General features: G+C 46.4%; 1 protein-coding gene across 1 annotated transcript; it reads left to right on the top strand.

The window, feature by feature from the left end:
• Positions 1–1,270: 1,270 nt before the first annotated feature.
• Positions 1,271–8,552, top strand: LOC118079170 (aquaporin-5-like). Its single transcript, XM_035103198.2, has 4 exons — positions 1,271–2,025; positions 4,262–4,426; positions 5,813–5,896; positions 6,518–8,552. Exons 1-4 carry the CDS (start codon positions 1,663–1,665, stop codon positions 6,692–6,694), a joined length of 789 nt encoding a protein of 262 aa, XP_034959089.1. The 5' UTR covers positions 1,271–1,662; the 3' UTR covers positions 6,695–8,552.
• The last annotated feature ends 3,789 nt before the right edge of the window (positions 8,553–12,341 follow it).

The raw sequence follows: 12,341 nt of genomic DNA, 5'->3' as shown, positions 1-12,341 counted from the left end.
AGCCAAACGCGCAGGAGAATAAGAATGTTTTTGCCTGGTGCCTAAAGATATGTAATGAAGATGCCAGGCAAGTCACCCTGGGGAGAGCATTCCACAAATGGGGAGCCACCACAGAAAAGGCCCCTTCTCATGTTCTCACCCACTGGACCTCTCGTGAAGCAGGCACCTGAAGAAGGGCCCCAGATGATGATGGCAGGGTCCAATTCAGTTCTTATGGGGAGAGGCTATCCTTGAGGTGTTGTGGTCCTGAGCCATCTAAGGCTTTATAGGTCAAAAACCAACACTTTGAATTGGGCCAGTAAACAAACTGGCAGCCAGTGCAGTCAGGTAGATAAAGAGATAGATGGATCCTATTCAGAGGACTAGCTCTGGATGTTCTCACCAAATGAAGTGAGGTGGATGGGAGAGGGCCTTCTTGGTGGTGGCACCCCATTTATGAAACAGCTTCCCCAGAAAGGTTCACCTGGTACTATTCTTATGGTCTTTTCAGTACTCAGTGAAATACCTTTTTAATCATCCAATCTTTTAAGCAACTTGTGCTTTTATCACCTGTCTCAATTTATGAATTGTGCTCGATGGGCTATTAATAGTTTTGCTCTTTTCTCTACCATACAAAAACAAGTGCTGCTTTTTGTACTACTTTGAGTGTTTTGCAGTGTGTGTGTGTGTGTGTGTGTGTGTGTGTGTATGTTTCTTTTAATTTTTGTGAGCCACCCAGATAACATGTCATACTGGGCAGTTATCCAAATGGTATTAAATAAACAAATGCCCCAGGTTCTGCACTCCTATTGAAACTTTACAGGTTGTAAACTAAACCTCTACACTGCTGATACATTTCACGGCTCTGCAGCAAGTGGCTGCATGTAGATTTGTACCCATTGTTTTATTTTACCTTCTTTTTGATAGAGAGGAACACAGGGTTTTCACGCTTTCTGGAGCAAACTACCAAAAACTCCTAACGATTCAAAATAAATCCATTCAAGACCTGCGCTGGCATACTGGAGAATCCAGTTCCGCAGAGTTGTCCACAATTATTGCCCGATTACTTTCCACTCTTCAGTCCTGAGAAGGGGGAGGGTGGAATAGTGGCATATTAGAGGCCTAATATCTGAGGGCGTTTTTGAAAGAAAGGGGGGGAAGCTTAATAAAGATGAAATGCCTTGTGAACTGAAAGAACAAGAGAAGAGAAGAGAAGAGAAGAGAAGAGAAGAAAAAAGAAAAGAAAAGAAAAGAAAAGAAGGTAAACAGACAAGGTGCTAATCTCTGTGTCATTATGCAATATTGTGGTTATCTAATGACAGCAGGGCTATTCAATAGAAACCCCATTGTCTGGAAGAGAAAAGAAGAAAATCAGCACTAATATTGGGGTCACGAAGAGTCGGACACGACTAAACGACTAAACAACAACAACAAGAAGAGAGGAGGGTACAGTTGTTGTCTTAAAATGGAAAGTTTCCAAACTCCACAGGAGCAGGAGGGGGAAGAGGAGGACTGGCCACATTTATTGGCTCCGCCCATACCTGGAGACGATCTTTTATTGCAGCACCTGTAGATATATATCTCTCTCTGTATGGCCCAGCACTTTGCTTCAGTCCCTTGGCATCCCAGACAAAGCAGAGACTCTCACACCGTCATTGCCATTCCACCTGCTCCAGCGCAACCATGAGAAAAGAAATTTGCACCATCGCTTTTCTCCGAGCCGTCTTCTGCGAGTTCTTAGCCACGCTGCTGTTCGTCTTCTTCGGTTTAGGCTCAGCCCTGAAGTGGCCTTCGGCCTTGCCAAGCGTCCTCCAGATCGCCCTGGCTTTCGGCTTGGCCATCGCCACGATGGTACAGACATTTGGTCCCATCAGCGGCGGCCACGTCAACCCAGCAGTGACCATTGCCTTCTTTGTGGGGAACCAGATCTCTTTCCTCCGGATGTTGTTCTATGTTGCAGCCCAGCTGATCGGTGCCATCGCCGGGGCAGGCATACTTTATGGGGTGACTCCCTCGAATGCCCGTGGCAACCTGGCAGTCAACGCGGTAAGTACTTGCTGCGGCTGTGGATTAGATTAGTGATATTGGTGGTTTGGCAACTCGGGCAGGCAAGTGCCCCTCAAAGGGGCACTAACAGGCAGCCACTCAGCTTCTGGAGAGCTTGTGGAACAAGAGATCCCACCGGCACATTATGCTGTAGAGTAAGAATAGGCATGGAAGTTTGCTGGCAGGACAGATTAATTGTGCCTTGTAATTTTCGATGTGACGTTTCTTCCAAAGGTGTCTTATATTCTAAGCGAATGAGTCAGCCAGTCCCGGGGACGGGACGGGGGACTATACATTTTCTTTAACTCCAGCTTTACCACTTGAAGAATGACCTGGGGAGGGAGCAGATATACAGATGTTGGTTCCTTTTAGAATTGTTGTTTTTCAAAACGATAATAACTTGGAACCATTTCAAACTGTTGATGCTCAGTTGAGTTGGCGCATGTTGCCTTGTGTCCCCTTGGAAACGCATTGACTTCTTTCCCACTATTTCCCAATGTAATAATAGTTTAAAATAATAGTTTATTATTCATGCCCTGCCCATCTGGCTGGGTTTCCCACTCCAAAAGCTACTCCTGCAGTTCAGTGGACAGCATTCAGTGCTATGCTCAGGGATGTGGGAAGGAAGAGAAAATTAGCTACCCACAAGCCCAACACCTGTGAACACAGTTTTTCCCGTTTGCTTCCCATGCGTGAGCATGGATCTCTTCAGATCCCTGTGAAAGGTCAGTTCAGCCCAGGATGAAGCTGAATGATCCAACAGACTCCAGCACACTAAACTCTATGCTGGACTGTGTATTGAATTAAATGGACTGTCCGGGAAGGTTTAGAATCCTCATTAGACCTGGACAGAAAAAGGCACAAGAGACCAGCTAAGCCAGCAGGAGGAAGATGTGGGTAGCACAACACACTGAAAATTCAGAACACCCTTTGCCAACCTGGTGCTCTCCAGGTGTTTTGGACTGCAGCTCCCATCAGCTACAGCCAGCAGAGCTAATGCTCGGGGATGGGGGGGAGTTTTAGTCCAAAGCATCTGTAAGGCTGGTTGGTTGGCATTGGTCTGTCTCAGGAGACAACAGAAGAGTGCGGCTTCAGGGGTGAAGTCAAACTTGTAGTGCTACAGTGCCTGCTGGGGAAAGGGAAGGGAGTCAGTGTTAAAGGCAATTGGAAGTTCTAGGTTTCCATTGTAAGGGCACAAATTTCCCAGAAAAGGAAATCAGATTTATTACCTACTTGTTCAGTGCTGTGCTAAGGATCCAGCTTACTTCCTCTTGTTTCCAAAATTTTCACCAGCAACCATTCTTATTTTGTTCCTATTAAACTTTTAGTTAGCATGCAGAGACTGCAAAAGGGAATCTTTGGACTGTTCCACATTTCAATCTCTCTTATCTACATTAACACTGAATTGTTGCTCAGGATTGCTGTCGGTAAACCTCATGTGTGAAAAGATGCAAACTGCCTGACTAGAGGGCTTAATATCTATCCCCCCCCCCCCCGGAATTTCACTGACCCGCAACATAGCTTATAGTTCCTTCTACCTCCCCTCTTGCACTAAATGGAAGCTAGAGACTCATTTAATGGAGCCAGAGAACATTGTTTTAAGGCTGCCTAAAAGGGGATCCTCGGATCTGCTCCTGAATTGTTGCGAAACCCATAGCTTCCCCCTGCATTGTTCTTCAGCAGGTATTAGCTGTTGTAAAGAGCATTTGAAGGAGATAAAGCATTTGCCAAGAGATAATATCTCAGGGCTAGGTTGGTGAGACTGTACGAGAAATCAGTAACAAAAGAGAGATAAATGAAGGGGGGGGGGAAGAGATACAAAGATGGACAGAGTGATAGACTATTAAAAAAAAACAATGAATGCCTTGTATACTCCAACTCCTGTTGCTTCTTAAAGTTCCTTTCCTGTCCTCTGGAGAGAGGGGTTTATAATTCCAGTTTTGCTCTGTTGAAGCTCGTTGAGCTGAACTGTTTATTTAGTATTATTAAGCACCACACCTCCAGCAAGCTTGGCAGTGTCCAAGCACATAGTGAAATGCAGCTCAGAGGAATGAAATCTAATAGCAACCGTGAAGTAGTCCTATCGCACTTTGGGGTTTGTCGTTTTCTTAACAACCACCCTTAAGAGTAACCTTTACTTAGTTGGAAGTAGTTTTTCTTGGTTTTCAGCAGGAGTTAGTTCCGGAGATGAACGTGCAAGATTGTAACCAAAGTCTCTGCTCTTCCATCCTGACAGCTCAGCAACAACACAACCGCAGGCCAGGCTGTGGTGGTGGAGATGATCTTAACCTTCATGCTTGTTATGTGCATCTTTGCCTCGACTGACAGCCGCCGGCGCGACCGTGTGGGCTCCCCATCCCTGTCTATCGGACTGGCTGTCACTCTGGGCCACCTTGTTGGGGTAAGAGTTTTCCTACTCGGCTTTTCTTTTAGGAACATCGGGAGCTGTCCGATGTTTTGAGTCAGGCTATTAGTCCATCAAGCTCAGGTTTGTCCAGAAATACTGGCAGCAGCTCTCCAAGGTCTCTCACCTGCGACCTTCTGCGCAGAAAACAAAGTGGTGGTACAGAAACAAAAGGAAGGGGGAGATGGAAAGATGGAAAGATGGAAATGCATCACAGCCTTGAGTGCCGATCCCTTGGGGCATGTGATGTGGGGCCACAGTCACTTGAGCACAGGAAGAAGTGGGAGCTCCATGCAAAGAATTCTATGGCTTCTGCCATTTCTGCAGTAGGAAGCAGTCTTTATAAAATCATATAATCGTAGAGTTGAAAGGGATACCAAGGGTCATCTAGTCCAACCCCCTGCAATGCATGATTCCCAGCTAAAGCATTCATGACAGATGGCCATCCAATCTCTGCTTAAAAACCTCCAAGGAAGGAGAGTCTTATGCCAAGTCAGACTGTTTGCCTGTCTAACCCAGTGTTTTCTGCTCTGACTGGCGGCAATGGCTCTCCAGGGTTTCGGACAGAGAGTATGGGTTGAATCCTACTCAGAGTGGACCCGCCGAAATGAACAGACATGACTAACTTAGGTCTGTCTACTCTGAGCAGGACTAGCTCTGGATACAATCGTATTTCTCATCCTTTACTACTGGTTCCTTTTTAACTGAAGAAGCCAGGATTGGAAACAAATGCATTTTGCATGCTAAAGGTGTGCTGTACTATAGAGCTATGGCCCATTTGGGTAGAGCAGAGGCAGGGAACCCATGGCCTTCGTATAGAGATGCAGCATCTGCATGGAAGTGCTTGTGCACACAAGCAGGATTCCCACCACACCAAGCATGGCCGGGCTGAGAATCTGATAGCAGCTCCATGGTGTGGGGAATGCTAGAAGGGAGAATTTGCAGGTAGAATTTGCAGGGATTGCCTAAACTAGCAGAAGCCACAATGGAAGTGCCGAAATGGCAAAAATGACCAGGAAAATCAGAAACTTTAATAAGGAATAGGAGAAATTTACAAATTACCTAAGAGAACACTGTAAACCGCTAAAAGCTTTGGCAGGATTTGAGTAATGCTTGTAATGTACTATAAAAGAAGGTAAAAATGGACTACTTTAAGAAAAACAGAGAAAATATATGATGCAGTTGAAAAAAATTGAAAATGGAAACCATGGGAGGGTGGAGGGAAGTCCAAGGATTCAGGGAATCCTAAATGTTGGTGAATCCTAAATGTCTAATGTTTGAATTTAAATGTGTAGTGTAAAACTGAATAAAAAAAAGATTATAAACAATGGAATTACAAGAAATGTTTAGATGCCTAACGAACACTTCCCCTCTTCTCCACAGATCTATTTTACTGGCTGCTCTATGAATCCTGCCAGGTCTTTTGGACCTGCTGTTGTCATGAAAAGATTCAGCAACGCTCATTGGGTAAGAAATTAGAGCTTTTCACTCTGAAGTAAAAGACAGTCATGGGAAATAAGCAGTGAAAATAAGCAGAGTAACTCTGGCGTGTGTGTAATTTTTCATCTATGTTTTAGAACTGTGTTGGGCCACCAAATTTCAACAAGATTTGCAATGCCATGAGCACAATGGTGGTGATATATGACTCAGAAATTTGCCACCTTCCCATATATTCTCCTTCGTATTGCAGCTGCATCTGTGGTCCCTAAAATGTGGAGTTGAAATCCAATTATGTACTGAGGAAGTGCAAATTGCCAACTGCCATTTCTAATTCCTTTAAAATGTCTTGATTTGTTTGGCCCAGCCAGGGACCTCCAAATTTGCTGTGAAATTTTGCTTTTGATGAAACAGAGATCACACCCTTGAGAAATTATGCAAAAAATGCAAAATGCTTTTGAAATTAGGCCAAGGGCTGCATGAGAGTCGGCCTTGGGCTGCAGCTTGCCTACCTTTGCCCAAACCCATGAAGCATTTCTTGCATGGAAGATACAGCACAAGATGAATCAACCATCTCTGCTCTGGCCTAGCTGGCACAAAGGAACCTGAAAGTCTTTGGAAAGCTTCTAACCCCTTTCCTTGGTTTCTCAGGTCTTCTGGGTAGGTCCCATCGTTGGCGGCATCGTGGCCTCTCTGCTTTACAACTACCTTCTGATACCTCACCCGATGAACATGTCAGAGAGGGTCGCAATTGTGAAAGGCACTTACGAGTCGGAAGAAGAGTGGGAAGAGAAAGAGAAAAGCATAGAAATGGCCTCCTGCAAGTGAGAACGCTCTAGGTGAGAAGGTGGAGAAGACTCGAACACCCCCCGATGCCAAATGAACACTGACCAAACGCCTTGCCATTTAAAGAACCAAGACGGCTTCCACTGATGCCTGGCGACCGAAGAGGGAATCAGGGGGACATTACTTGTGTAAATAACCGTTGTGAGTGTGTGTGTGTGTCTGCATGTGTCTGTGTGGGGGCATGGGAAGAAGAAAGCTGGAAAACGGATGGTTTGAGCACAGTCCATTTGGGGATCAAGGCATTCATTCAAACAAGAATCGTATTGTAACGTCTCAGGACCGGCAAAGAACTGCAAGTGTTCTAGAGTGATGCCTGGCACCTTAGCTTTTGCAATTATGCGAGGGGTGGGTATGTTAATAGTTTCTTTTAGCAGTTTATATTTCCCTTCCTGGTGGGCTGCCAGACAAGTACCCCCCAGGTCCACATATACTCTGGGCTTTCAGGGTTTGGGGGGCAAAGTTGCCCGAGCTTGAATTTCCTAGGCTTGGTCCAGCTTCATATATGCACTAATGCTTGCAACTAGCCCTTTTTTGTATGTTTAATACATCTCCAGCCCACATATACTGTAAATATTCACATGAACCCCTCAGGTCAGAGTTACAGTGGGGTTTATGAAGTGATACATTGGACAGTGAGATGAGAATTTGTGTGAGACGATCCCACAGAAACCACAGCCTTTAAAGAAAAAAACTGCCACATATACATTCACGGAGAAAAGGCAAACACCATCCTCACTTTCCCCTTGCCTTGATTTCCATCTTCCATGGGTTCAAGCAAGCAGCAAAAGGAAGAGAAGCAATTTCTAGATCTACTGTACAAAGCACAAGGCCCCTTCCTTTGACCGGTTGACATCCTTGCTCCAGCTCGACACTTCTGCCTCTAGTCAGCGTGTGAGAGGATTGCCAGCATTTCAGGTGCCTGCGTTTGACCAGGTTATCAAGAGGTTGAGAACTAGAAAAGGCAGAGCCAGGAGTCGGGATGGGGGAATGGGACTGGTGGGAGTGGAGCCAATAAAATTCAGGGGTTTGCTGCCGAGGCTGGTGTTGGCAGAGGTGTTAGACCCGGCCTGTGCTTGAAGGGTGAAGGATCTGCACAGGAGATCACATGTGAGAGTAATCTCAATTGCTGCCCCTGGACAAAACCTCCCCCATGGCTCTGGCCCCTTGCAGCTCCTCTTTCCTTGGTCTGAGGAAAAGTGTGGCCACGGAGGAAACAGGCACAACTGCAGGCTGCTGGCTCAGTCACTGATGCGGCAGTGTGTGAAACGGCTCCTGAAGATAGGAGGTGGGTCACCTTCGGAGCTCAAGACACGTTGCAGGTGCACTAGGTGGGAGAGGTGCAGCTGAATTCCACTTCAAGAAAAGAAAAACCAGCTTAAAACAAAAATCTTACTAGCCGCAAATTCTGGCTGTTGAACAAAATAATTCGACAACAGAATCAGATTTAAAAACAAACGTCCCTGAAATATCTGGGGAGAGTTTTGTTGTTTGCTTGGTTGGCAGCCTAAGGGGGCTTCATCCAGAGGCAAGCACAGGTATGATGAGGAGCTGGACCAAAAGTCAGTCCTGCTGCAGGAGCCGTGGGGGAAGTCAGAGATGTGCGAGGAAAATCAATCCAGAAAGAATTATCTGTCCATTGATCCTTTCCAAAGTGTTATATAACTTGAGCTGGGCGGGGAAAGACTGCTGCTTTCTGCATTGCTGAGTTTATGTTCTGTTTAATGCAATTTCATTTATTATTATGAGGGTCTCTGTACTATATTGTATTATTTATTATGAATAAAAAAATAAAAAGAAACAGTGTAACAACATCAATGGCTCGGGGATGCATCAACGTGGGTATAGTGGTCCTCACAGAGAAACAGGGAGACACAATGGTAGCCTGTCAGGCTGAGAGAGGGAACATTTTTCAGCTCGGGACCATATTTCCTTCTGGACACCTACTGAGTGTCGGTAGGGGGCGCAGGCAAAAGTGAGTAATAATAATAATAATTTATTATTTATACCCCGCCCATCTGGCTGAGTCTCCCCAGCCACTCTGGGCAGCTCCCAATTGAATAATAAAGCAACACATCATTAAATATTAAAAGCTTCCCTAAACAGGGCTGCCTTCAGATGTCTTTTAAAATTAGAATAACTGCTTATTTCCTTGACATCTGAAGGAAGGGCATTTATTCCACAGGGCGGGTGCTGCTACCGAGAAGGCCCTCTGTCTGGTTCCCTGTAACCTCACTTCTCGCAATGAGGGAAACGCCAGAAGGCCCTCGGCACTGGATCTCAGTGTCCAGGCTGAACAATGGGGGTGGAGACGCTCCTTGACGTATATGGGGCCGAGGCCATTTAGGATTTTAAAGGTCAACACCAACACTTTGAATTGTGCTCGGAAACGTACTGGGAGCCAGTGTAGATCTCTCAGGACCAGTGTTATGTGGTCTCGGCGGCCGCTCTCAGTCACCAGTCTAGCTGCCACATTCTGGATTAGTTGCAGTTTCCGGGTCACCTTCAAAGGTAGCCCCACATAGAGTGCATTGCAGTAATCCAAGCAGGAGATAACCAGAGCATGCACCACTCTGGCGAGACAGTCCGCCAGCAGGTAGGGTCTCAGCCTGCATACCAGATGGAGCTGATAGACAGATGCCCTGGACACAGAATTAACCTGCGCCTCCATGGACAGCTGTGAGTCCAAAATGACTCCCAGGCTGCACACCTGGTCCTTCAGGGGCACAGTTACCCCATTCAGGACCAGGGAGTCCTCCACACCTGCCCGCCTCCTGTCCCCCACCAACAGTACTTCTGTCTTGTCAGGATTCAACCTCAACTAATGTAGAGCAACTAATGTGAATTTTACCTCTGTACTGGTGCCAAATGCATTGCTCTGCTTTCCTTTGGACCACATTGGCAAGGCCAAGAGAGGGGTCAGGTTGTCTGGGCAGCCCAGGACCTCCATACACACTGCCCAGGCTTGCGGCCTAGACAGGTCACTTTGCTAACAGAGCAGAAACCAATGTGGGAGGCAGCAGTTATGTTACCAGTCTCCGCAACCACACAGGCACTGTGATTCTCCAGCACTTTGACTTCACCCCCAGAGGTGCACACCATGGTCTCTTGATGCCAACAACAACAATAGGCAACACTCATATCTATCTTCCATCTTCCATCCAGGCAAGGTAGAGGCATTATTAGAAATCAAGTACTCCTGGTGAGGACTGTGACTCACAGGGCCGTCTTGAGCAGATCGCGCGCCCTGGTGCTGAGGGGCGGAGATCGCTCCGCCGCCCGCCCCGCCCTCGCAGGGCGCAATTGGTTTCCGCGCGGCGCTCTCCTTGCCAGGCCGGCGCCCAGCTTACCAGCCCCTCCCCATGGTGCACTGCGCCACCGGGGGTCTATTAAGGGTCTCAGCAGGGTATGTGGCCTGGGGAAAATCTCAAGGGGCAAACAGAGGCCAGGAAGGTTACATTTGGCCCCTAGGTCTGAGGTTCCTAACCAACACACACACATGAAGGGTTTCTGGCATTTGCTGTCACAAGATAATCTAGGGCACTGTTCTGTAAGGAGCATAGCTGCCAAGTCTCCCGTTTTCCCCGGGAAACCCCCGTTTTTCCGGCTGTCCCCAGCCGAAAAAACGGATTTTTTTTGTTTTTCCCCAGTTTATTCTGGCGCGGCGGCCATTTTGGAACTGGGCGGAGCATGCTCAGAAGCGACTTTTGATGCTGCTTTGCCCAGTTCCAAAATGGCTGCAGCGTGACTTCTGCTGCGGCGGCCATTTTGGAACAGTTCCAAAATGGCGGCAGCACTACTTCCAGTCTGCTACTTGCGGTCCAGTCCCTTATTTCTCAGGCCGGAACTTGGCAGCCCAGGTAAGGAGAGACACTATTGCTGCAGCTGCTAAGAAGCACGGCATAATTCACCTGTCATGAATCACGAAAGAAAGAAGCATGGCCAATAAACCAAATGCACAAAGAGTTGCACTGCAATGCTGGTGGTATACTTTGCAGAGGAGAGTCCTCTGTTCTTATATAAAATTCACAACCATAGCATGTAGGGGTGTTCATTCCGTTAGATGGCTTTAAAAGGAGATTTGGCAAATTAATGGAGGATAACGCTATCAGTGCCTACCAGTCACGGAGACTTTATGCCTTGGGGAACAGCTAAAGGCAGTTCTGGAACTTATGCCATGCCTGCAGTCTTTCTATACCGTGGGAAATAAAGTGCTAGATGTGGCTGTGGACTGATCCTCTTCTGATATCCCTAGATAAAGGACCTCCTATCTGGTTTAAAGGTGAACCACCAACCCCACAGCTAACTCTCCCCTGGCCTCCTCGCTGGCCCAAGTAGGACTGATTTAGCCAGCTAGCCCTGGTGACTATCTAATGTTTATTGGATGGATTTCCCCAAAATTGATTTATTTTTGAACTTTGAATTATTGTTATTCATGCTTTTATACTGTATTTTATGCTGCTTTTATGTTGTATTGCAATTAAGTGTTTTAAATTTGTTGTTAGCTGCCCTGAGCCCAGGTTTATGAACCAGGAAGGGCGGGGTATAAAAATATTATTATTATTATTATTATTATTATTATTATTAGCAGCAGCAGCAGCAGCAGCAGCAGCAGCAGCATGACAGCAAGCTGCACACAGGCCAACTGGTCACAGTGTTTTCCACTAAGGTGAGATGTTTGCCTTTCTATTTAAATTTTAAAACCCTCCCCTAAATTTACGTCAGTACATATCAATTAGCATAAATATGCGAAATATATGCAAATGTGTATGTGTTTGTCGTTTTCATTTAGTGATGCGTTTCCTCTTTTTTTGGCAACATGTAAGTGGCCACCCTAAATGGAAGACACCCTAAATGTGCTTTTAAGAACCATCGCAAGGCATGCTACATGGGCATCTATGAACCCCACTTCATTCCAACACAAAATAATGCTTCCCTCCCTCACCTGAACTGTAGCTGATGCTTGGTATCTCTTTTGTAGAGATCCCATCCAACCGCAGTGGGGAAATGAAATGCTGCACCTCTCAAAAAGCTCTCCTCTATCCCTACTAGCCACCCCTATCCTTAACTATGATCCAGAAATAAACCCGTTATGTTTTGGTAAAAAAAAGGGTTGGCTAGGGGAGGGGGTTCGGCAAATGTGACTGAGCAGCTCGCCAATGATTCTGCAGCGATTGCTTTGACAGAAGGGAGGTGGGTGGAGCACTTACAATAGCAGTGCTTCCAGAAATATCTGACCACAACAGAAGATTCATCAGAGTACCCAAGATTGCATGGTGCCAACCTCCCTAGTCCCTCCCCCCTCCCCTCTCCTTTCAGGTAACCAGCAGAGACTCAACTGTGAGTGCTGCTGCCCCAACCCAGCATCTATTTTTCTATATTTAGCTATCTACCTATCTCTTACTGCAAGAAAACATGTCGAGTCCAGAGGCTCTGAACATGTTGATTAAGGTCATAGGAAGCTGCATTATACCATGCCAGGCCATTGGTGCCATCTGTCTCAGCATCTACACAGATTGGCAGCAACTCTCCAAGGTTTCATATCAGGACCCTACCTAGAGATGCCAGGGATTGAACCCAGGACCTTTCTGCATACAAAGCATATGAACTATCACTGAGCTACAGCCCTGAT

The sequence above is a fragment of the Zootoca vivipara genome, chromosome 2 (assembly GCF_963506605.1).
Source record: "Zootoca vivipara chromosome 2, rZooViv1.1, whole genome shotgun sequence".
Taxonomy (NCBI): Eukaryota; Metazoa; Chordata; class Lepidosauria; order Squamata; family Lacertidae; genus Zootoca; species Zootoca vivipara.
Note: the sequence above shows the minus strand (reverse complement) of the source record. Positions and strands in the feature narration are given on the sequence as shown.